At 41.2% G+C, this 26607-nt stretch overlaps 1 protein-coding gene across 2 annotated transcripts; it reads right to left on the bottom strand.

The window, feature by feature from the left end:
• Positions 1 to 57: 57 nt before the first annotated feature.
• Positions 58 to 25841, bottom strand: IL18RAP (interleukin 18 receptor accessory protein). Of its 2 annotated transcripts, none has more exons than XM_019529564.1 (11): positions 25777 to 25841; positions 18520 to 18642; positions 16868 to 17135; positions 16591 to 16765; positions 15482 to 15656; positions 14927 to 14995; positions 14521 to 14644; positions 9011 to 9165; positions 6399 to 6536; positions 4478 to 4648; positions 58 to 1501 (listed from the first exon to the last, which is right to left on the bottom strand). In XM_019529564.1, the coding sequence occupies exons 2-11, from the start codon at positions 18632 to 18634 to the stop codon at positions 1131 to 1133; spliced, it is 1761 nt and encodes a 586-aa protein (XP_019385109.1). In that variant the 5' UTR covers positions 18635 to 18642; positions 25777 to 25841; the 3' UTR covers positions 58 to 1130. The 2 variants fall into 2 exon arrangements, with proteins under 2 accessions (XP_019385109.1, XP_019385110.1); XM_019529565.1 differs by lacking the exon at positions 25777 to 25841 and adding an exon at positions 24893 to 24947.
• Positions 25842 to 26607: the final 766 nt, after the last annotated feature.

Genomic DNA, 26607 nt, shown 5'->3' with positions numbered 1-26607 from the left:
CCAGCAGTATTACCAGGTCCTGGGGACCTCCCAGGACTCCAGCAGTGGCAACCCGAGTGTGGCTCTGGCCAGCCAGGCTCTGATTTCAGGCAGCACATACTGCACCACCCTGCTTTTTTTCCAGCACGGATTTATTTGGCATGAGGATTGCCTCCCCCACCCCCACCGCAAATCAGCAGTGAGGGAATGCCTGCACATGTGATGTGTAGCACTGCAGACGAGTCTGCGGTGCTGCATACTGCACATGTTCGCTGATCTGGATGTGCCCCATGTCTGACTCCCTTTTCAAAATCCTAGATTCACCCATGGGTGATTCTACGGATAGGAAGACTCCAGGAAATTCTCCTTACTGAGTTTTCAACAAACAGTTGTATGTGGATCAGAGATTGGGATTCTCCCTATCTGTAGAATGGGAGAAGCTTATTCCTGAGTGCTGAGGATTTCCTAGAATATTTTCTAGCTGCTTCCCCCAACCTACAAGTTTTCCCTCCCTTTATCTGAACTAAGCTTCAGTAAGCTTGTCTTCATTCAAGTCCAGGTGTTACCCAGTCTATTTGGGAAATGTTAAACCTTTCAAATATGCTCAGCATTTGTCCATTCGTACTCCAATTAAGTCAACAGGAGTTTGGCCATTGACTTTTAATACAACAGAGCTAGGCAAATGCTGAGTATACTTCAAGAGATCCCATCTCTACGGATTTAGTTTTAGCTTCTTCCACATAAAGAAAGCCCAAACGTCAGTGCAAATTACCTCTAAATCAAGATCTGGCTTTCTGAGGACATCATGGAGTGCTAGCTCCTCTAGCATACTGTTTTACTTCATGTTTGTACAGCATTTAACAACATGGTGGGAGTTCACCCCCTGTAGGATTTATGGACATGAGCTTAAAACAAATAAATATTATATATCTGAATATATATACATTAAAGACAAGTCCATATCACAGCTGTGTTAAGTGCCATACATTTTCACTAATGGCTTTTTGCCTGTCTCATCATTAGAGTTCTTTTCACTTTATTTTGTAGTGATTTATCAATGAGTCAGATGACAACCACATCTTATATTAGTGGTCTGCTGATATAAGAAGTTCTTCTAAATCTGCTGGCTTTCTTCAGTGGTATTTACACTATTAATAATCCATGCTGAATAACCTCTGGAGGAAACCTTTAGTTTGTTTTTTCCCCAACCCTTCAGTATTTTTCACCGGCATATAATATTGTATATTTTTCCAGAATTTTTTGTTTGCAGTATTCCAGTTAGAAGGCTTCCAGGTAATCACTGGTAAAATCCGAAGAGCTTTCTTCACCACTGGAGGTAAATAATCTGGCTCTTGGAAAGCCTGGAACTTAATTAAAACCAGTTTTATTCTGCTATCTTCTAAGGCACAGCTCACAGCTGCCTGCAGTTCAAAAATGCTTGGTCCATTGACATAGCTGGGGCTCAAAATAATTATAGCTCGTCTGCTTTGTTTAATAGCAGTTACAACATCATCAGTATAAGCTGAAAAAAAGAAGAAGTAGGGATTAGAAATGTATTACTTATCCAATCGGCTCTTTATGCATTTTCAAAAACCAAATATAAACTTAGAGGAATCATATTAACAATGTTGGAAATGCATCCAGCATTTGAGCACAACTCAGCAGCTGTTATACACAGGTGAACCCCTTAATTCAAGGCAAGAAAAGAAGAAGACACATGAAATCACAGGAGAATTTAAGAAGTCATTGTTTAAGCACATTTGGCAGTGTCACCTGAGCTAGTATCCTGACTTTTGTGACAGATACTCCAGATTCTTTAATAGATACAGATTGGAAGTGACTAGAGTTGAACAAAGTTTTCTGTTCTGTTCTTTTGGAAAGAATAGTTTTTTTCATTAAAAGGTTCATATTACTTAAATTAATAATCAGGAAAATGAGCCAAAACTTTTTTGTGGAGCTAAGTCAGGTGTTTTGGTTGAGTCAGCTCAAAATTAATCTGAGTCTGCCTGAGCTGTCAGATTTCCCCATGGATTTCTACTTTAGGTGACTTGTCCTCCCCTATTTTCTCCCATGAATTTTGGAAAGTTTGAAAATACATTACCTTTGAAAATTGGCAGAACCAACTATACGGACATTTGGAAAATTGTTGGGCAAATGCTTTATCTCTTTAATTTGTTTACAAATTGAAATTATGTAGCGTATCTTCAGAGATATTTATTATGGGCCAAAGAGATCAATGGAGTTGTGTCAATCTATGCCAATATTAAGTTTGGTCAAAATTTCTGAGCTTATTTTGTTTGACTTCCTTTTTTGAGCAGAAGGGTGAACAGATCATTGCCTGATACAGATTATCGTGTCCATTTGCATTGCGCAATAACAAAAGCATAAACAAAAGAAGCTATCAAGAAAGAGGTTCAATATTGAGCATTTAAAAGTGATCATCTCCAACCTCCTTGATGATCTTCATGCCATTAACCAGTAGGAGAGCCTCAAGAAAGCTACTGGCATGCAAAGAATTCCTAGGCTTCTCCAATAAAGAAACATCAAGACTAGTTTGATGAGAATGATAGGGAAATTCAAGCGCTCAGTGACAAATCAGGGGAGCCTTCAAAATATGGCAGCACGACATGAACTCCAAACAGAAGCAAGACAGTTATAACCACAGTAAAGCCAGAGGAAAATTCAAAAGTGAAAGAACAAGTAGTGGGAGGACAAAGCAAAAGAGATTCGAAAATTTGCCATGCTCTGTGGAGATTCTTCAGCATAACCAAAGCCACCTGTGGCCCAAGCACACAAGAAGACCTCTCTCTAAGATCCAAGGATGGAATAACACTCTTTAAAGACAGCTCCATCATCAAGACATAGTGGGAAGAGCAATTGCAAGAGCTCCTGAACTGGGATTCTTAGGTCGAAGACAACATTACTGAAGCCATTCCACAACACCCCATTAGGACTACCTTGCAAATCCACCAGTTTATCAAGAGGCCTTAGAAGCCATTCAGTACATGAAAATAACAAAGTGTGTAGTCCTGATGGAATACCAGCTGAAATTTATAAGCAAGGTGAGAGAGCTTCTCTTCACAAACTGCACTGTTATTTGGAAAACCTGGTAATGCAGACAGATTCCCAATGTCCTGACAGATGCCAAAAATCATTAAAATATTCAAGGAAGGAGATAGAATATATTGTAGATATTATTGTGGTATTGTACCCATAGCTGGGTAAATCCTTGCCTGCTTTCTCCTCAATAGACTGACCTTCCTCACTGAGTAGTTTCTACCCATATCCCCATGTGTTTTCAGGTCACTCAGGTACAGTAGATGTGATTTTTTAGCTGCAGAAGAAGTGCCACAAGCAACACTGAGATCTTTACATGGCCTTCATTGACCTGATTAAGGTCTTTGATTCAATCAGAGAGCCGCTATCAAAGATAGAGCTTTATCAAAGATAAGATCTGGATGCCCGTTAAAATGTGCTGCCGTCAGACTCCTTCATGATGAAATGACAGAAACTGTCCTAAGCAATGCCTCGGATAATGGTTCATTATCAGACCTGGAGTCAAGCAAGGATGAAGGATTACACCAAGACTCTTTTCCATCTGTATTATACCTATTTCACATCTCATTGCTGATAGGCATATTAAGTACAGAAAAGTAAAAACAGATTGAGTGTTACATTATTATAAATTATAACGTAAAGTTGTAAAAATAACATCAACATTAAATATTTCAAAATATTTTTGTGATAGAATATATTGTTATGATTTTTTACTTTTTGTCACTTTGTAAAGGGGTGTGCAGAAAGAGCAACAGGCAGTACAGAGGTACAGAATTCCACCCCTCCTTTCTCTTGGTTCTCCCTTTGTTTCTCTCCATGCTCTGTGGCACATACCTTTCCTTCTCCAGCCATTGCTGCTGCTCTACCTGTCTGCCCTGGGAGAAGCCCCAGAGCTGCTCCTGCTTTTCTCCAGCTGGGCTGCATAGGGAGCTGGTTTTAGCATCACTGGTGGCAATGGACCCACTCTTGGCCTGGCAGGATTGGGCAAAGAGGAGGAACCCACCTGCTGACACCACTGTTGCTGTCCCAAGCCGAGCCTGGCTCCCCATGTGAGGTGGGCAGATTGGAGCAAGAGCAGCTCTGGAGTTCTCCACACCCCCAAAGCAGCCAGAGACAGTGGCACTGACATGTGGGGAAGGGGAATAGAAATGGGAGGGCATGAAGGGAAGGAGGGGCAAAATTCTTACCTGATTGGGGGAATTAAAAGTCCCTGGCTGCTGCTGCTTCACCATGGTCTGAAAGGGAGTGGTGGGGGGAGGAGGAGCAGGGGTTGAGACCATGCCACAGAATCCCCTCTGGATCCACCCCATATGAGCTGAAACTCCATAATCAAATCACACAATACACAGTATCATTGAATCCTTGATGAATATGTTTTTTTGAAAATTAAAACCATTTGGAGGATTCTTATCACATTTTCACCAGTTAGGCAGGAACTTACCTCCTCCTGGAAGAATATCTCTTTCAAGGAGACACAGTTTATATCCATGTTTCTTCTCTAACACCTCTGGAAGAACATCCAGGGCAAATTGTTCCTCATTGACAAAACTGGAATAACTTTCAAAGGAGTTCATTTTCGCATACGACACAAAAGCATCAAACTCTTTGTGATCTACAATTAAATTTAAATGATTTTTTTTAAAACCCTGTAGCTAATCTTATCTGGCTAATGTATTTCTAAAGTACCAACAATTTCAGTTAATGCTAAATTACCATTATACACAGTTTGTAGCTTATTCAACTGAATGTGCAAAATGAGTGCAAGATATAAAATTCAGGCCTGGATCTAAGCATTGTTTCAAAGCTTCAGGGCCATCCAGTTTTTTTATGCAGGTTCTTTCCCATTAAAGAATGACATATGACCTGTGGATTTCAAATCCAGACACCACCTTTCCCAGGGCTTTGAGAAAGTTCTAGGAGTCTAGGTGGCATCCATTTTAGCTGTATGCTAATTATATTTAAGAAATTAACAGATATTTCCATTTTAAAGCTGAGCCATTTTTGTAAAAAGTTGAACAGGGTAAAGATTACATGTGGTCAGGTGGGTCATGGGACAACTGGAGAGAGCTGTGAAAAGACTACATAAACTAGTGCTCAGAACAGTAATACTTACTGTGCGTTCAGTCCTGAAAGATGTTGACTTCACAAAAGTCTTTGGAATCTCTCATATATTGAAAGTTAAGCATGTTTAAGATCTTTGCTGAACTGGACAAGAGTGCTCAATACATTGCAGGTTTGAGCACTGTGTAAGAGGTAATGATTTTGTAATCATCTGCCCTGGGCAATGGGTATCTAGTGGAATCTTGGATGAGCCTAACGCTCAGTAAGTACTAATGGAAACGTATGTGTGCAACTACAGTTTGTACAACTTCATCCAGACTTAGCCTATTCAGACAAGCAAGCTCCAGAAAGTGTTCAAGCATACAAATTTAGGCTCACAGATATGGAGGTTGACTTGGGGCTCATTTAAAACTTTTACATCTTGTTTTCTTAAAAAGGAAAGGAATTGTTTTACTACAGTTATTTCCCCAGTTTGGCAGGCCTGTTACACAATCACAAGTAATTTGTAATGGTTGTTATTATTGCTAGAAAAGTATCTTTGATAAGATACCTTCAGGGCACTCCACCCCAATATACCAAATTATATTTTAGGTTTTGTGAAGCTAAACTATCATTTACTATATATCTTCACAAGACTTAAAACTGCACAGACTTTACTTGGCCAAAGCCTCTTACCATTACTGCAATAAAAATATTAAACAATAGAATTAAAACTGATCATACTGATTTATGATCAACACATTCTGCTTATTTTTTAAGATGACTTTTTAAAGATTTCCTGCAAGTACCCTTCTAGGTTGATTTGCCGAGTAACCAAAAGGAACACATCACCACCTTTTGGAGAAACTGTTTTAATTAGATAAGAAAAGAAATTAGAATCTACAAAACCTGACCCAGCTCTGCACACACATGCATTTCTAGTCCTCAGGTTTTATCACAGACTAAGACTGAAAATTATTATAGGATACTCTTATTAAATAACCAACGACACTTCACCGCTGTCACTGAACAATACTGAGAAATCTATCTCCTACTCTTCCATGGTTGAATTAGGGCTGTTGTGGCAAGATGTCAGTCATTTAATATGCATTTCCCTTATATTTTCCAGCTTTTCTAAAATCCTGATCCAACACTTACTGGAATCGGGAGCTAATAGGAAGCCCCACATTGCCTTTACAGGCATCTGGATCAGGCCCACAGACAGCAGATGATTTAAAGCATAAAACTGCTAGCCAGCATTTCAGATGGCACTAGAAAAAATGAAATAAAATAACATCATACCCTGGTTCTGTTTTTCTTACCTCCTATAGTTTCATCCTTGACCAGGTAATTTCGGTACATCAGGACTATTTCAATCCAATGCAGATAAATAAAAGCACTGCTCACAAGGAGTCCAAGTAACATTGAAATCAGACCAGATAAGATGTATAAGAAATGCACTGAAAAAATAAATTTAATGCTATCAAAATTCAAGATTTCCAAAATATTGACATTTGCAAGAAATGCTAACACTAGACATGGGACTGAGGTCCCTGGCACACTTTATATTTCTGGCATGATTAACATGTTAATCGTACCATAAATGCAACATGCCACATGCCCATCTAATTTATGGACCCATAAAATGGCAAACCGGACACAAAGAGAAGTCTGGAATGGGATCCAAGTTCATATCTGAACACTGCGACTTAAGCTGCCTCTAGAAGTCATGTAAGTACATAGAACTGTACGAAAGACAGGGCTGATTTGCACCGTATAGACTACCTAACTTCAGACTAGCACAGCTAACTACCTCTCTCTGAGTATGTAGAATTCCCATGCAGAAGGACATCTAGTGTCTCCCTACTTACGTAAAAAGCAAATCCATCATAGAATCACAGAAAATTAGGGTTGGAAGGGACCTCAGGAGGTCATCTAATCTAACTCCCTGCTCAAAGCAGGACCAGCCCCAACTAGATCATCCCAGCCAAGGCTTCGTCTAGCCAAGTTATAGAAACATCGAAGGATGGAGATTCGACGATCTCTCTGGGTAGCCTGTTCCAGTGCTTCACTACCCTCCCCGTACAAAAGTTCTTTCTAATACCTAACCTAAACTTCCCTTGGTGTAACTTGAGATTATTACTCCTTGTTTTGTCACCTGCCACCACTGAGGACAGTTGAGCTCCATTCTCTTTGGAAACACCCTTCATGTAGTCAAAGGTTGCCCCCTTCAGTCTTCTCTTCTCCAGACTAAATAAGCTCAGTCTCTCAGCTTCTCTTCACTGGTCATGTGCCCAAGCCCCCTCACCATTTTGTTGTCATCTGCTGGATTCTCTGTAATTTGTCTACATCCTTTGTGTAGTGGGGGACTAGGCACAATACTCCAGTGTACTCCAGTTCTGATGCAGCCCAGTATGCCATTAGCCTTCTTTGCAACAAGGGCACAATGTTGACATATATTTTATTTTCCACTGTAACCCTCAGGTCCTTTTCTACTTAGCTAGTTGGTCCTCAGCCTGTGCCAGTGCAGACCGGTATAATGCAAACAATTTTAGCATTCATGAAAAACAATCTACAGGCATTTAGTAGCCTTGAAAACTGTCTGATTAACAGCTCCAAAAGTTGTCCACCAAACAGGTACTATAAAGCACAGGGAAAGAATCTGCAAATTTTATACACTTCTCCACCAATGTTTTTTCAGTGAGAATAAGAGGAAGCCCTTTTCGGAATGTGAGGATAGGTTCACTCTCATATTTGTTCAGTCTTTGACCTCTGCTGAAATTACCAGAAGTCTGCCAGTTTCACACCAATTATGATCAACTGTCTGAGCTAGACACACTAAGAATAAGAAAAGTGTACTAAAAATCCTGAATCTTGAATAATGCTGTTATGTTTAAGGGAACACAGTACTTTCAACCACTTATAAATCCCTCTGCTACTTACAAGAACCACACCTCTCTACCCACAGTTATCCCTCCTCCCTCCCACCCTTCCCTTCTTCTTCCACTTAGTCTCCTGCAGTCCTCAAGACACTCCATTTCTTCAGAGGGGAGACTTATTGGTAAGAACCTATTAAACTCAGAAATAAGCTGTGCAGCAGCTCCTTTAATCTTGCAGGTCCCCCCATGTACCCCACTCCTCCACAGAGCTGACTGGGTGAGGGGCTGCACTGGTCTTGCTGTTTGTTGCTGACTGGCCAGGAGGCAAAACCAGCATCATATTGAAAACTGGTTTTTGCTACCCTGCCAATCAGGACTGAGCAGGCAGGGTCCCTCCGCCAATCAGCAGTGGGGGAGGCATGGGGAAACCTGCAAGATTAAAGGGGTGGCTGCACAGCCCATTTCTGCCGTGAATTTAGTAGGTCCTTACTTATTTGTATGAAACACCCTCCTAACTTTTGGTCCACATCTCCATGAAACGGGAACGTGCAGTTTGTTCTGGTGAACCTGCTTGCCATGCTGCCTATTTGCAGCCTGGCAGCAAAATTAGGTGCTGGGAAATCCCAGTATCTAAAAAAAAACATGGCAGAAAGAAGTGGGGCAGTGCACATGGCTGCAGTGTGCACCATCAGAAACTGGAGCCTGGCCAACCAGAGCCAAGATCTGGGTGCTGGCCAGGCTCCATGCACCCATATCACTGCCGCTGATGCCCAGGAGACCAGGTAAAGCTGCTGAGGCCAGCCCAGTTGCTGGCCCCAGCCTCCCCAACCCAGAGCAATTTGTTCACACCAAGGTGCACATGCAAGGGCACGCATGGGGACAACTAGCAGTAATACAATTGTGTACCACTGCTAGTTGTCCCTTGGGAAACACACATTCCTGTTAGTGGTGATATGTCCTTAGAAGCATTTTTTCCACTCAGCTTTAAGGAACCCCTGAGACTGACTGAAAGGTAAATAGAAGTGTTGATAAGGAGAAATGAGGAAAAAATTTACCTTTTTCCTTTCTTTTTAGCTTGATCACTCCTGTAGACTTTCCCACAGAATTCTGAGCAATACATGTGAAGTTGCTGTTGAGGTCCCTTTCAGTTACTTCCCTCAGCTTGGCTATATGAATAACTGTTTCTCCCACTAATTCATTTTTCTGATCCCTAAACAGGAAAATAATAATAATTCATAGAAGCCCTTGATTAGACCAATTAAGAGGTGGCAATGTTTTCTGCATTCGTATGAAATGCCTCATATGAAACTTCCATCTGAGGTCATGATGATGATGTTACATTCTCATGTTAAGATACTTATGTTAAGAAAAAGCACTACTGATTAGGCAAAATATCCAGTTGACTTGTACTCATGTTTATGCATATCCTTATGAACCTACCTAAACTGAAGGGACTGTGTTCTTTTGTTTTATGAGACCTTTATAAGATGTGAAGTTAGCAAAAGCCTCAGTAGGTACAGGTGCCATACCAGGAAATGTTTTTCTGGTCTTATGATGATCTCCATAAATACCAATATAATGCCAGTAAGCGGACTGATTTTTTTCATGCTGAAGATTTCAACTGGTACACTGGAGATAGCCATAAGGGAAATGTGAGATGGGTGTATCTACACAGCACAATAGTGTGCTGTGAAGAGATGTCTGAACTACTCCATTCAGAGTACTCTGTTTATCTTGGGAAATGAAAGCTTTATGGCATAATACCTGTATAATAAGGTGCTCCACTTGAGCCAGTATACCTTGTTTTTCAGAAGGGCTAGTAAAGTTGGATAAGAAGCGACAGTTAGACAGAGAGGGTGGAACTGGATGGAGGAACAGATTAAGAATGGGAGGGAATAAGCAGATAATGTATATGTGAAGGCATCCGGGACACTAACCAGGGGTAGTCCAGAGGGCCAAACTGGGAATACATGGGCCAGGAGTCGTGGAATGGGACAAGAACATTGAGAAGAAGAAACTAGGACAGCGTAATCAAAGGTAATGAAACCAGAACAAGATAAGTGATAGAAATGAGATGCAACTCAGAGACACATTAGAGCAGGGGTGGGCAAAGACTGGCCCATCCTCCATTTCTCTGCAGCCCCTGCTCATGTCACTGCAGCCAGTTTCCATGGAGGCCCCAGGACTGGGGCTGGGTCAAGGTTTCAATGGAGACCAGCCCCAGCAGCACTGGCTGAGCACGTGGCTGAGCAGGGAGCTGCTCCAGGACCAGGACCTTTCAGCAGTGACAGCATGGCCTGGAGTCAGGGCAGAACGGCAATCCACTGCCTGCATGCCCTGGGCAGGGCCAAATCAATGCATAGGCAAATTAGGCACGTGCCTAGGGTCTTAAGTGAAGAAGGGGCCCAGTTGTGCTTATTTTACATATTATAATTATTAAGTGAAACGAGTAATATAAATTACATATTAAGTAGGAGCCCATGAATTTGTTTGCCTAGGGCCCACTAAAGGATTAGTTTGGCCCTGTCCCCAGGGAGGAGCATGTAGGCAGCAGATCATGGCTCTGACCTGCCTCCAGATCATGCTGCCACTGCCGCAAGATCCCACCCCCAGCCCCAGAGCAGTTCCCTGACTGCCTGCGTGCCCTGCCAGTGCTGCTGGGGCCAGTCTCCATGGAAGCCCTGGCCCCACACTGTCACGTCCCTGCCACTGCTGAAGTCTCTATGAAAACCGGATGTAGTGATGCAGGCAGGGACTGCTGGGAAATGGAGCCTGGCAACCAGCTGAATCCACCATTTTGCCCACCCTTGCATTAGAGGATGGGACATGAATAATTAATCTGGGGGAAAACAGATAGACAAGGCTGGGGAACTGTTCCCTCCAAGAGCCTGTATTTCTGAGTCTCACCACACCACAGCTGGAAGCAAATAGCTCTGAATTCTACTGTAAAAGATATCCAATCCATCTCCAGTTCTGGCTGTCAGAGAATGGCACCCCACTATTGCTATCCATTATGCTTGTAACTCAAATGACTGAGCTGCAAGCAGTAGATCATAAGATTCCAACCCTGCTGATGAACATATCAGCACCAATACAATGCTATGTAATAGTGTTTTTTTGATCATTTCATTTTTCTAAAATCCTGTGAAATTACACATTAAATCCACTTTAAAACAACAACATTGTTAATACTGTTGCAAAGTCAAGCAGTAAAAAATTAGGAAATGCCTGAATTAATGTTGTCTTTTCAACCTAAAATGAAGGCTACTTAATAATGTGTAATATCACACATAAAGGGTCCATTTTAAGAATTTGATACCATCAAGGTCCAAAGGACCTGGTCTTTATTCAATGCACAGAATAGATTGTCATGGCTATTAGTCAAGGTTGTGTAGAATGTCACCTTCACCACATTCGTTGTACAAACTAGAAGATGTAGACACACATGAGACAGGGAATTTAAGGAGAAGAAAAGGACCTCATGGAAGAGGCATTTAAAAACTACTGCATAAGGCAGGGAAAACATAATATGTGATCATATAATTATCCAGACATCTCATGGGAAGAGCACTCAGCTAGATCTGAACCCGAATGGTCATTTAGCTTCCTCACTTGTACTGAGAAGCTCTATTTGACTCCAGAAGTATATGGGCCAACCAGGGAAAAGGCACTCCTGGATTTGGTTTTGGACAAAGAGGATGATCTAGTGGATAACCTGAGGACTGAGGGTAAACTAGGTGACAGTGACCATGAGATGATCACTTTCACCATCCATTATTTTAGGAAAGCTGACTTCTACAGGCTTAGGAGATTGATGGATAAGGCCCTGTGGGACCATGATCCGATGGAGCACACAGGAGGTTCATTCCTGTTCATAAGAAAGGTAGCAAAAGGGCTCAGAGACCCTCCTGGCTCAATAGAGAGGTCATGGAGATCTTGAAAACAAAAGGAGAAAGCCTATAAGAGATGAAAGCTGGGAATTACCCCCAAGGAGGAGTACACAGGAATGGCCTGCACCTGTAGGGTGCAGATTAGAAAAGCAAAGGCAAAAACCAAATACAAACTCAACAGGAATCAAAGGCAATAAAAAGTCCTTCTTTAGATACTTTGGAAGCAGAAAAAAGGGGGGTGGGAAATGTAGGACCCTTACTAAACCCGATCGATCAGCTGACAACTGACACTCAAGAGAAAACCAAACTCCTAAATAAATACTTCACATCGGTATTCCACCAGACCAAGGATTTTAACTTGCCTGACAGGAAGCAGGATGGACAAGGTAGGGATGATCACCCACCTACAATCAGCAAAGACTCTATGAGGGAATATCTAGAGAGGCTGGATATTTACAATTCAGCAGGACCAACTGACCTACACCCAATAGTGCTTAAAGAACTGGCTAAGTCATTGCACAACTGATGGCAAAGCTATTTGAAAACTCATGGCAATCCAGTGAGGTCCCAGAAGACTGGAAGAGGGTCAGTGTGGTCTCTATCTTCAAGAAATGAAGGAAGGAGAACTCAGGGAATTATAGGCCAATTAGTCTGATCTCAAACCCTGGAAAAATCCTGGAAAAATTTATCAAAGAATCCATCGGCGATAGGCTAACAGAAGGCAGTATTCTAAAAGACAGCCAACATGGCTGTGTTAGAGGCAGGTCATGCCCAACCAGCCTCATCTTCTTCTACCATCAGGTATCTCACCACCTGGATAAGGGAGATGGGGTCAACATCATATACTTGGATTTCATAAAGGCCTTTGACTTGGTCTCCCACAATGTCCTCATGGTTAAATTGAGAAAGTGCGGCCTCAACAACTTAATGGTCTGGTGGCTGGGAAACTGGCTTTGAGCTTGAACCCAGAGAGTGTTAATAGACGGAACCAAGTCAACATTGTAAAAGGTGACCAGTGGTGTCCCCCAAGGCTCAGTATTCAGACCAATGCTTTTCAACATTTTCATCAATGATTTGGATACAGGTGTGGAAAGCATATTGGCGAAGTTCACGGAAAATACCAAGTTTTAGGGGAGTACAGTCATGCTGGAAGACAGGCTGAGGATACAGGCTGACCTGGACAGGCTTGTAAAGTAAGTGGATCTAAACCTAATGATGTTTAACACCAAGAAATGTAAAGTGCTCCACCTGGGGAGAAATAATCCACAACATACATACAGGCTCAGTGGTGCTACACTAGCCAGCAGCACAAATGAAAGAGACCTGGGCGTCATGATCAACTGGAAAATGGACATGAGCCACCAATGTAATGCTACAGTCAGCAAAACAAACAACACCCTAGCATGCATCAACTGATGCATCACAAGCAAGACTAAGGATGTCATCCTCCTGCTCTACTCAGCATTGGTAAGGTGGCAGCTGAAGAACTGTGTCCAGTTCTGGATGCCACATCTCAGGAGGGATGTTGAGAAGCTGGAAAGAGTCCAAAGGAGGGCCATATGAACGATTAGAGGTCTGGAGAATAGACCGCATGAGGAGAGGCTGAAGGACATGTGACTGTCCAGCCTGGAAAAGAGAAGACTCGGGGGGGACTTGGTGGCAGCCTTTAAGTAAATAAGTGGTGAACATCTGTTCACCAAGGCACCCCAGGGGAAGACTAAAAAGAATAATGGCCATAAACTGATAGCAGATGACTTCAAATTAGACATAAGGAAAAACTTTACAGTTTGTGTGTCCAGAGTCTGGAACAGACTCCCTCCAGAGGTGGTACAGTCACCTCCCCTGGACAACTGTATGCACACCTTGCTAGAGTCATCTGACCTCAGCAGTCTTTCCTGCCTTAGATCGGGAGGATGGACCTGATGATCTTGCGAGGTCCCTTCCAGCCCCTAACTTCTATGACTCTATGAATTAAAGATGAGATCATACTGCACACGAATTAAGGTTGCATAGGCAATATTAATTCTGCCTTTTCATGTGACTTTGCAACCTTAGGGTGCATCTACACATGCCACTATAGTGATGTTGTTATGGTGCTGTGATTTAGGAAGTACTTTTGGAAGTACTAAATCACAGCACTGTAATAGCCGATACTATATCGTACATGCAGCACATGGTTATTTTTAGCAGCTACTTCACCATAGCAGTGCACTATATCAGAGCGAGCACATTGCTACAGCAATGTAGCCGCTTGTTATGTATAGATGCCTACAAATACTACATCACCATAGTGTGTTGTTATGGCAATGAAGCATCATGTGTAGATGCACCCTTAATGTTCTTTTAATATAGACACACACCCATATCTATACATATATGTAATACAGCATGAATACACATAAATATGTTAGAAAGTAAAGAAATGTGTGTGAATTTATGTATGTACCTTGCACATGTATACATGACTGTGTGCATCTTATACACCCACACATTAATGTGTAATATGTGTATGCAAGTATAAAAATCTTCAGTGCTAGTCAATAGAATTTTCTTAAAGTAACTGATATTTGTTAGTGCTCTTCCATTGTCTTCAGATGAGAACATATTAGAAGTAGCAGTTATGGAAGATTTTTGTCATTTATTTACACTTTATTCAAGGCATTTTATTTGTTCACCTTATTTGCTTCTGTTCAAGTTCCTCACTTTTTCCTTCTTGGCTGTGTCTGCTCCATGTTATCATAGGTATGAAGTCTCTTTCATAGCCAAATTGGACTTTGCATTCCATTTCAAATGGTTTTCCTGGATTAAAAAAAAAACACAAAAAATGACATGCAGAGAAGTCTCTATTAACCTGAAATGGAATAAGGACTGTAATACAAAGAAGTGTCTATTTTCCCCACTGATGACAATAAAGGAATGTACTACCAATAAGATATTTGAGTTTATTGATTTGTGATCTATATAAAACAGTGGAAACCATGGGAACAAAATGCATTTATCATACAACGTATCGATATGCCATTCAAATCTTTTGGGCCAGAAAGACAACCACAACACCACCAACAACAAAATCCATCATACCAAGTTCTACTTCAAGGATCTTCACGCCCTTGGGAGACAATATGTTTGGTGCATAGATGGTATTTGGTGCTGCAAAATGAAGGAATAATAAATTGTAATGATGATTATTGCTACATTATATGAAATGAAAAGATCTTAGTTTATGGCAAATCCAAGAGGAATTCTGATCTTGTATTCATTATTCTAGATTACAGCACAGTAGTATGGTGTATATTATCACTGAACACTGAAGGCTTTTCCAAAGGCCATCAATATTAACAGCTAATCAAAACGATGGCCTGTCTGAACATTCTTAGCCTATCCCAAATGTTTCTCAAATATTTCTTCAGACAGTGAGGCAAATTGCTAACAGCAATTGTGGAGGGGATAAGGCTTGGTCACAAAAGTAAGTTACAGTAGAGGACAACACACGAGAGGGTGAGTGATAGCTAGATTTTCAGCATGAAAATGTAAGTAAAAGTCAAACATTCTGGGAAAGAAAAGATGATCTAACTTACTGACAAAAATAAATGTGCATTCAGATATTTTATTATTTTGAGTTGATATATTACTCACCAATGACATTCACTTTAACTACTGTTCTCACTGTCCATCTGGTATTATTGACAAATAACATGTAATCACATACATACACACCAGCATCTTTGTCATAGATGGTAAGCAAGTTGATTTTATCACCCTTAAGTTTTAGACTTAGTCTAAATGTCTTCTCTGTTAGTAATTTTCCATTCTAAAGAAAAAACAAAGAAAAAGTAATATTATTTATATATACATGAAGTCTCTTTCATAGCCAAGTAGGACTTTACATTCCATTTCAATCAGTTTTCCTGGATTAAAGATACATAAAAAAAATTTCAATTAACCTGAAATGGAATAAGGACCATGATACAAAGTAGTATATCTATTAATAGGCTTTTTCCCCTCTGCTATCCATTAAATTATTTTTTTTCACTTCAGTATTGCAATCTGGTGCTCTGCTTTCTGCTCCCTATCCTATCTGCTGATGTCCTCCTTGTTCTCCTCCCCAAATGCTGTGTGCTAGACACAGAGGCTGCCCATGCCACTTGTGGCATGTGTGCCACAGGTTGGCCACCCCTCTGGGAGGCCATTTTACCGTGAAACATTTTACCTCAACTATTTCACAGGTACTTGAATTGGAACAATGGACTTGTGCATCTGGACATGTGTGGACATTTTTTAATAGATGTCAATCTTTCATTCATTTTTTAATAGATGTCAGTCTTTCATTAAACAAAAAAAACTTTTCAAAGCAAAATTCACTGTTACATTTTTTCTTACATATGAAGTTTTTCTATTTTAGAAAAAAAATATTTCTATGAACCCCAAATAAATTAGTCTCAAAATATTTGTTGCATGGGACACTTTAGATTTGTTTGTTTCTATTCTGCTTTGGTATGGAGCCAAAAAAAGAAAATCTAAATCATAATATTTCTGGTGAAATGGAAAATCTAGTTCCTACTCAACTCATAATTATAACTCATTAAAATATAGGAAAATCAAAATTCTGTCTTCAGATTGTTAAGTGTAATTACTATTGGCTATAGCAGAAGTTGTGAGCAAATGTATGTAAATCCAGAATTCAGCCTAGAATTGTAACTGCACTGGTTCTGTTCTGAATGTGCTTAGAAGGAAGCATCTGTTACCTTGAACCATGTCACCTGTGATCTGTTTAAATGACTGTAACATTTTAGCCCAGGACAAGAAATTGAATCCCCCTTTCCAGTGATGAGAGACAGTGTATTTGTCCCATAATCCAAACACCTTGCCTGACTCTTTGCTTCAACCTCTATGATAATTTTGAAACATGAGACTTCTTCCCTGCATAGCACAGAAAAAAAGAAAGAAAAACAAGTTAAAATATTCAAGATATCATACCAGAAGAGCATTTTAGAAATCAATGAAAAATTCATTGTGGTATACCTTATCTTACAAAAATATATTCCTGAGTCATTATTTCGTATTGGTTTGAACCAAAGTGCATTCCCTTCTTGAGTGGGATTAGTGCTTTCCTTTCCAATAACCTCCAGCAGTTCTCCTTTTTGTTGCCGGAACCATACAACTTTCTTTTTATATAAAAGTGAGTTGTTGAAAATGTGGGTGTAGCTTTGAAATGGTACAGGGCATTGTAAGACCATTTCCTTATTATTAATTGCACGGTAATGCTTTTCAAATTCTTTGTGAAGACATCCTGAAAGGAAGGATAACAAAAATATCAGAGTAATCCAACAAGAACACAGGAAAACTTCATTAAGGAGAAAAAGAGTTGTGAATATTCCATAATGGAATTTTATCTTTTTAACAATAAAACTAGATTGGCACAGGTCTACTAAAGATAATTCTAGTGTCACCAGATGAGGAGTTGCTTTAAACACAGCTTAACAGCTTGCAACTCTTTGGATTTTATCTGCACATTTATTTCAAAGTCACAGCACTATGACAGAGGTTGTCCTTTCTTCTGCTTCATGAGCATGAACTGTGGATGGATTTACTCAAAGCATCTTTACCATTATTCACCCCATCTAAGAGGCATTCAATGACTATCTAATGTAAAACATGCAAACCATCCTGGCAGCAGGAATTGAAACGAAGAATTCCCTCTCCCCAAGGAAAGTGTCCTTATCATTGGCTACAATCACATTTCCCCTTGGTCTCTCACTCTGCATTCTTACGTGTGTTCAGTGGCCCAACTTCAACAGGAGGAGTTAAGGCTGCTCTTACCCAACCTGGTGTAAGTTACTTTCTTGAGAAGTAAGAAACATTGATTTGAGTCTGCTCAGCCTAAGAAGGGGATAGAACCCTGATCTCTGACTACCTGGGCACATGTTATAACCACTAGGCAATTGTGCAAACAATAAGTGCTACCACAACCAGTCAGGGTTTTTAGTTGAATGATGCTAGTTGGAATTACCTGTGCACTCTTAGAATGTATAACAGGTCAGATCTGTCTGGGATCTTCACCACCCCACAAGACAGGTGCCTCAGTGAGCAAACTAGCTCACTTCTGAATGTGCTCAGAATCTGAAAGTGTAGGTACTTAGGGCACTGTTTCCCAACCAGTGTTCTGTGGCACAAAAGTGTGCCATCAGAAATGAACAGGTATGCCATGAAATTTTATTATGGCAATGAGCTGCAATAGGTATGAGGATGGAGAATGCCTTAACACAAGGGTGGGCAAAATGCGGCCCGTGGGCCAGATGTGGCCAACCAGGCCATTCTATCCAGCCCACGGGACTCCTAAAAAATTTAGAAAATGAATATTTATCTGCCCCTGACTGCCTGTCATGCCACCCTCAATGGCTTGCCAGAACTCAGTAAGCAGCCCTCCGCCTGAAATAATTGCCTGCCCCTGCCTTAAAAAAATATTAAGTGTGCCTTGGGCTGGACAAGGTTAGGAAACATTGACTTGGGGAACTGTTGAGGCCCAAATGGAGGCACTAAATCAACTTAGGCACCTATGGAGTTTTGGGCCTGTTGAAGCAGATCCTGTCTGAATTATTCTTTGGACCTTTGGCACCTAATTTCCACATAAACCCTGTTTAGATCCTTACAGCAGAAAGCCTACAGTCCCTTACCCAACAGGCTGAACTCAGCTTTGCTGATCAATAAAAGCAGGATCCAGCAAAAAGTAAGCATTGGTTTCTTTTCGGACTTCGGTTGATAATCAGAGAGGTTCTGCATAAATAGCATCTTCTTTGCTGTAGAAAAGAAAAATCACTCATTTGCTTTGAACAATAATCCACATTAGACTAAACTAGGAAGTAATTGTTTTAGAAAGGGCTGGATTATAACAGGGTGGGGCCCTTAACTAGGGGTTCTCAAACTTTCCATGCCGTGACCCAGCAAACTGCAGACCGGAAGCAGCCGTGGCCAGCAAACTGCAGAGTCCCGTTGCCAGAATTTCAGGCAGAACACAGGTAAACTTACTTCCACCCCACCGGTGCGAGGGTGGGCTAAACCTCAACCACAGCTTCTGCAGGTCCTGCAGGAGGAGTTGTGGCCTCTCCGCCTGGCTCTGTAGGGCTGCGGTTTGCCAGTCCACAGTCACTTCTGGTCCAGCAGCCAATGCTTAGAGGCCCCTCTTAGTGTGAGGCCCTACGCTATAGCTTGTGCCTAAATCCGGCACTGGTTTTAAATTACTATTCCAAACACAAAACTGCAATAATAAAAATTCTGGGCTGTTTCACCGAGACAGCTCTTTTTTAGAAGTTGAAACTTGTAATGGGTTTCTAAAACATATCACTGTACACAACTAGGAAGTGGAAAATATATACAAAAACTTAATTTAAACACACCCTACATAGAAATAAAGATGGAGAGTCAGTTTTACAAATGCATCACTTCTGTAGCTGCATGCTTAGTTCAAGCAGACAAGATCTCCTGACGAAATCCCCATTATGAATCCAGCACTGATTAAACCATTGGGGTGCATCCACACATGAACAGCACAAATTTGTGCCAGGGATTTTTGCAACACCATGTGTGCCTGAACATGCACTTTGGTGTGGAGCAAGTTGTGCCACCTGGGGCAAACTGACCCTGCCCAGCTCCTCCCAGATCTGCAGCCAGGGGGAGCTGGAGGCTGGGGCCAGCACCTGTATAAATAGCTGCTCTGACAAGCAACTCAGAGCTACTTGCTCTCAGGAGCTTCTGGGAGAGCAGCCTCTGGGAGGAACCTGGCCATGCCCCTTCCTAGCCCAGGCTGCTGCTGCAAGCTTGGTCTCAGGAGCTTCTGTGGAGAAGATGGCCAGACCCCTTACTGCCTCTGGCTATTACTAGCTGTTAGCTTATTCTCAAAGCTTTTGGGGGTAAACTGGCCACACCCCTTCCTGCCTTGGGCTGCTGCTGTTGCTGCCTGCCCTCCACGGGGGGGAGGGTCTTCTGCTGCATGCCACACGCTGCTGCCCTCCCCACCCCTTGTGGCATCTCAGACTGCTTTGAGGTGCTGCAACAGGCATGTGCATGCTCGTCTGGACACGTCTAAAAAGGTTCTCAACCTTTTTAGAATTAAGGTACCCCTCTCTAGATGCAAGGCATCCCTCAGACAATGCCAACTAAGTTTTCACTCATTTTTTGACCACAGAAAAGTAATAGAGCAAGTTTTCTGTTGCAAAAGAACTCAGAAAGACCTTAACAGCTCAGAATGTTTTTAACACTATGGATTCCTATTTGAAAATCACTGGATTTAAAAACAAGTTACTTTGTTTTCCTTTTCTTGTGAATGCTGTTTATTGAGTGAATCCCATTTGCATACTTAACCATGCTGACATTTCATGGCACCCAGTGGCACCCTTGAGAGGATCTGGTTGAGAATCACTGAATTAGTCATCCACGGCTTGGTCTTTAGCTGATGCAACTCAATGTTCCACTAAAATTATACCCACATACATTAACCTGTGATCTGACTCTCTGATTACAAGTTCTTTGGGTTATCACCCATTGCCACATGAGAGGAACTGTTAGAAAGGTTCAACGGCCTACTTACATAAGCCATAGCCTGTTTTCCTTCAGCTTCCTTCCCAGCTACTGCTATGCATTCTCCATGTGCACCAAATGCCAAAAAAGGTAAGAGAGCCACTTGCTGACATGTTTCCAGGGTCTACAAAGCACTGTTCTCAAGTTCTTAGTTTTCTGTTATGGTTCCATGCTTCAAATGATGACAATGCCAAATGATGTTTCGGAGGGTATTTGGGTTATGCAGAACAAGAGCAAATGGGCAGGTCATGTTTTTATTGCGGTAATCCTCAGCATGTTCAGATGTAGTGGAGACATGACCTTACAGAACTGCTTTGCTATCAGTGAATTCTACAAGTGCATAAATTCCATTTCCGTATTTCCATCTTCCTTACATTTCCTGGGTTTGCATCTAAACCAGCTATTTGATTGCATTTAAACCACCTATCTAGATGAGCAGTAAAGTGACATTCAGTGTCTAAATTAATGTTTGTTTCTTTCTAGGCTCCCCCTGGACCAGTTCCAAGAAGAGGAGTTATCTGAACCAAAATAGAAATCTAGGTTTGCAGCAGCAACACAGTAAAAAGCACAGTAAAGCAAGTTGGCAGTATGCCCAAGAGTCTCCCAATCCTTGCTGCTATAATTCTATTAGTCTCACTAGATGTCCAACATGACATTCAGCATAATTCTTATTTACTTTTTTCATTAGCATTTATTTATATAGGCTGCTTGGACATGAAAAAAAAGAAATACGATGCTTTACTTCAGCTTAGCACACCCCCGCACTAAGTGCAGCACATGCCCAGAAGAGGCATTTGACCCAGCTCACTCAACATCTGTACAGATCAGGAGGGGCTTTGGGCGATTTTTTCTAATAGCTGATTGACTTAGCCTTAGATAAAAGTGCCAAAAAAACCCACTGAACCATGAGAGCTATACAGATGCTGGAGAACTGGGTTGAACTAACATGCTTCCTCTTTCAGTAAGATGCTGTTTTGTTTTGTTTTCCACATCTATCAGTGGCCACGGTGGCTATCTGTAGGGACCTATTGTGGCAAAACACAGGGTTTTTCATGGCCCACCTGTGGTGCACAGAGCTCATTTCACAGGCCACTCAGCACCAACTGGCAGAAGCTTGGGGCGGGGCGGGGCGGGGGGGTCATCTATCTTGATTGCTAGCTGCCCTTCATAAGGCCCTGCCCGTCAGGGGGCAGGACGGATGAGGGGGCAGCCACAACCTTGATTGCTGACTGCCCTGTGTGCCATCCCACCCTTTGGCGCCGATTGGCAGAGAGGCCCCAGGAGGGAGGGAGGAGGAGGCAGCAGCCATCTGCTTGTCTGCTGCCCTTCACACTGCCCTGCCAGCTGCCACCTTCCCCTATGGCAACAAGGACCATTGGCACCCACTGGAAAGCCAGCATTTTATTTTTATTGTTTTTTTATTGTTGATTTTGCAGACTATCCTGGATTTTGTGGTTTCTGTGAAATCTGCGAAACCATGAATTAAGTAGGTCCCTAGCTAGCTGGGTGTTGGTTGGGCAGGCTGTAAATGCACTATTCATGATCTCAGTAAAGACAGGTCAGATACCATGAGCCTTCACTCAGTTAAGCTTCCATGACCTTTTTGCTATGTTAACTCTTCTTAACCCAATCAACTGACCACTAAGTGACATTACACTTGCAAAACTGCATAACAGACACTGACTGAGCCTGGAAAAATAAGTCCAATAGGTGAACCTTTGATCTGAGGGTTCATCATGCAAACCACTCACACAAAAAGGCAGAAGTACAGCACCTGGTTTTTTTACACCAGTATGAACTTTACTCACACTTTGCACTTTCAGGCAACTATTTAATGTTCAATGGAGCATTTGAGTCAAAAAAACACAAATTGAATATAGACCAATATATCCTTGAATCATCTATTCTTAGTGTTAAAAGTAATTTTTTCCCTTCTCTCTTTCCGCACCATCTTTGATACTAACTTGGCTCCAGTTCAACTGCTTCATTTTGTATGGATTTCAGGAGTTACCATGAAGCTGCCAGGACAGGGGCCATCTGCTAGACTGAATAACACAACAGGACTACCTATCACCAATGGAGAAAAGACCTCCAGAAGGCAAGGCAACTATGGCAGAAGATGCAGTGAAACAGAAGTTCGATAGTGCTTATGTCAGAACTTCATTTAAAAGACACTTCATTATGTATTTGTCATTGCTACGTCAGCAGTACTTTTCTGTATTTTTTGTTAAGTTGAGGGCAGCCTTTTTTATTTCTCTTTGTAATGTCACATACCCACATGCATTCCCAAACACCAACAAACACTTTTACCAACTGTCTAGTAACTCAACGAGATTCACTCCTTCTACCAGGTTTCACCAGCTACATTACAAAACCCTCCCCTTCTTCCCAAAGGTCCTGCTTGTGTTTGAGAGGGGATTTTCTCTAACATTATTCTAGAGAGGATGATGTCCCTTTCTGATGTTCAAAGAAAGCAGTGAGGGAAGAATCATAAATTCTATATAACGTTTGCTCAAAGCCAGCGTTAGCAGTGTTGGGATGAGACTGGGAAATTTTTTGCAAAGCCTCTATGCCACCAAAAATCACAACATATAATTTTCATCATGATCATACCATAGACCCAATTTGGCGTTGGAAAGCAGAAGAAAGCTACATCTCAAATTGAATAAACTAATATTGCTTGAAAAGTGTGCATGTTGAGAAAGGATTGCAGTCTCCCTCATGCAAATATAGCAACCAGCTGTTTGTTCCTTTTCTACTTATTAGTTTTAGTTATTTACCATATTTATTCAAATCCAAGACAAGGTTTTATCCCATTTAACATGGCGGTGGGGGGAGAAAGAGCCTCATCTTGGACTTGAGTAAAAGCAGGGGGCAGGAGGCTGCTGCAACTCCAACTTCAGCCCCAACCTCAGCATGGAGACAAAACTGGAGCCTCAGCCACTGCCCTCCTGCAGGAACTGCTCCCCTCCCACCTCCCCACTACCTTCGTTCCCTGCTGCTGCCTACTCTCCAGTTCTGGCCCTGGCCCTGGCCCCATTATGGCTCAAGGCATGGAGCACATGCTAGCTCCAGCTTCTACCTGGCCATGCTGCAGTGGCCGGCTCTAGCTCTGGCTCCAATCCAAACCTGGGGCCAGGGCTGGAGCTGCTGTCATCACAACTGCTGCTGTGTGGCCAGGTGAGGACCAGAAGTAGCATATGCTCTGTGCCCTGGTCCAGGGAAGTAAGCAGTAGGGTGGACAGGCAGTGGTGTGGAGGGTGCAAAGGCAGAGGTGGTAGCAGGGGGAAAACGGCAGTAGCAGGGGAGAAGTTGGAGAGAAGAGAGGGTGAAGGGCAGGATGCACAGGCAGTGAGGGTGGCAAGTACTGGAGTTGGGGGACAGGCAACAGAGGGAAGGGCAGGGGGCATGCCTCTTGACTCCCCTGCTACCTGCTCCCCTATCGCTGCTTGTCTGCTGCAGTGTTAGGGAACAAACTTAAGTCTGACACTCCAATAATTAGATTCTAGACATCGAGATTTTAAAACAAATTTTCCATGCATGGACTCTAATTACTGAAGGATCAGCTTACATTTAAAGTCATCTTAGAATTTGGTAAGTCCAGTATATTTCAAGGCCTTCTTCACAAGGAAAAGGAGAATAGACTATTTTTAAATAAAAATTGAGCTTTTACCCATTACCCTCCTGTACTGATTACTGGAACCAGGAAGTAAAGATTTTTTGAGGCTCAGAATCTGATTACTCTTATTGTTTTGGTTGGTTTTATATTATTGTTATAATATAAATATTAATAAATATTATAATTACAAAAAATCAGATGATTCAGCTTCAGTCTCACTGGTTAGATGCTACTTTCCAAGGATCATGGACTACATAAGTAGACTGAGCAAGGTAAACATCTAAATAAACAAAGCGGGGCATGGCAAGAGTGATACATACAACTTAAAATAGCCCTGAAAATATAAGATGCCTCCAGATGAAAACTCTTCTGAAAATAATCCCATAACACCATCTCTTGAATGAGAATTTGGAGAGGAGAATGAACCAAAACAAAACAGTCCTATCATTTGCGTAGTATAGGAGACAGCTTGATGGAACTTATTTAGGGTTGACTGAAAAAAATATAGATTTTGAAAATTCTTTAGCAAGAAAAGGAACAAGTTTCTTGGGAATGTATCCCCATTTTTAAATCAAGTCTAAACGTATAGCCCCTCTGTGAAACTGTGAGCTTTGCCAAATGAGGTCAGATGCCACTGGAAATCAGTAGCCAGGGGGGTAGTGTGCATGCTACCTGTTCTCCCTAGGTTCTTTCACCTACAGTGTACAAGTCTCACTCCCAAACTGCTAGCCTCAATACAAGCAGAATTCAGAAAACTGTAGCCAGAAAGACTAACAGGCAGCTAGGGGGTTAGGATATTTCTAATGTTGCTTCTATATTTTTTAAACAGTAGGAAACACAGCCTTAAGAGCTACCTGTTTTGATGTGGGGTTTGCCGCTGCGTGGCAGGAACACGCATATATGAAAGTATGCCCTACGGAGACACAAGATATTCAGAAGACAAAATAAATTTTCCATTTTTTTTTTTTTTTAATCAACCCTTCCTTTTAAGATCAGCATATCCTTCTTTAACAGATCTCCTGGAGAGGGACATATTTCTCTAGAATACTTTACTGGCAAGAAACCCTGTTAGTCAGGTTTCCCAAAAGTTCAAAGGAATACCTAGTATCATCCCTGTATTTACTATCATTTCAAATACAAATGAGTTCTATGGAAGCTACTTCACACAGAAAAAAAATGACGGTGGTCTTTTCTTTATTTCCTGTGATAAAGCAACGCAGGGGAAAAGTACACAAATCATATTGTAGTTCCCTTTTCTTACAAGATAATGTCCTTATTTAAGCATTGATTTTATGTATTGGATGTATGTCTTGGATCCAAAGTAATGACAATTTATTTTGTGAGCATTAAATTTAGTTCTGCTACTGTTCAGCTTCTGCCACAAGCTTAGTTTATCATCTTAAATCTCAGTTTCTTTCCTTACATCAGTTAACATTGTGATTTCTTGAATTCAGTTGATTTATATAAGTGTAAAGAAGAACAAGAACATATTCTAAGGACTACTAGAGGATGATTAGCTGCTATGTAAAGAAAAGTGAAATTTAGAAAACTCAGTAACACTATTTACTAAAATGTACGCAGTGCATGAAGAAGAACTAAATGCAATATTTAAAAAATAACATATTTAATAAAAATAAAGCTAATCAACCTATAACATAGATAAAACATGGAGGGGGGGCAGATAATAAAAACTGCTTATAAAGTTTCACTTGAAAGAAAAAATATCTAACAATCTTACCTTCACATCCTCCTCACATACATGATAAGAATTGTGGTTAGTTCTTGCAGTTTGCAATGAGCGAGTCTGTTTCCTTTACAGGAATTTCCTCTACCTCACTGTCATCATCCCTTCCTATCTCAGCTCAGCAGCAATATGTTCCTCCTAAATTTCCGGTTACTTTTCTTGTAAAAAGATTAGCCCAAAAAGTATACACTTTCAACAAAAGGTTGCATTTTTGTTAAACAAAATACCACTGGACTTTGTGTTGTTGAAAAACAGGAAAAATAAAGAAAAAATGAAAAATTTTTGCCCAGATATTTGTGGTGATTTTTACTTTGTTCAGTTAAAAAGGATTAAATATCATATCTTAAATATACGTAAGATCAAGCCATTCTGCAATAAAGAATGGTATTAAGTAAAATAGATAAGTGGTTTTTTATCCTTATTCTCTTCAAAACAACCAAATCTCACATCTTCTATTTAGTGGTATATGGAAGATACAACACCTTATGGGGGTCCATTCCATTTTCTCCTTATAGTAAATTATATTGACATCTTTGGGTGTGTAATTTCATTTAGATGCTGGCACTGAACACCAATCTGGTGGATCTTAGAAACTGTCCATTTTCAGTGTGGTCCAACCATATAGAATAGCACATATATTAAAAACATAATTCCTTTTATACATGCAATTTATTCTTTCCGCTGATTGTTTCACTAATTGTTGGATGCATATTTTTTCTCAAGAACTTGCTATCACAAGTAGTAAGATATGGGATTTTCTCTCCAACATGGTTTCAGAGTTATCGGGTCAGTCGATGGTTGCCCTCGCTTATTTTGCTTTTCACT

This window comes from Crocodylus porosus, unplaced genomic scaffold (assembly GCF_001723895.1).
Source record: "Crocodylus porosus isolate Cpor-Errol unplaced genomic scaffold, CroPor_comp1, whole genome shotgun sequence".
NCBI lineage: Eukaryota > Metazoa > Chordata > Crocodylia > Crocodylidae > Crocodylus > Crocodylus porosus.
Note: the sequence above shows the minus strand (reverse complement) of the source record. Positions and strands in the feature narration are given on the sequence as shown.

Coding starts and splice junctions, on each gene's coding strand:
- IL18RAP (XM_019529564.1), bottom strand. CDS start 18,634: ATGCTATTTATGCAGAACCTCTCTGATTATCAACCGAAGTCCGAAAAG. Junction 16,766..16,867: donor ATATATTTTTGTAAGATAAG/GTATACCACAAT, acceptor TGTGCTATGCAG/GGAAGAAGTCTCATGTTTCA. Junction 14,645..14,926: donor GATCCTTGAAGTAGAACTTG/GTATGATGGATT, acceptor TTTTTAATCCAG/GAAAACCATTTGAAATGGAA.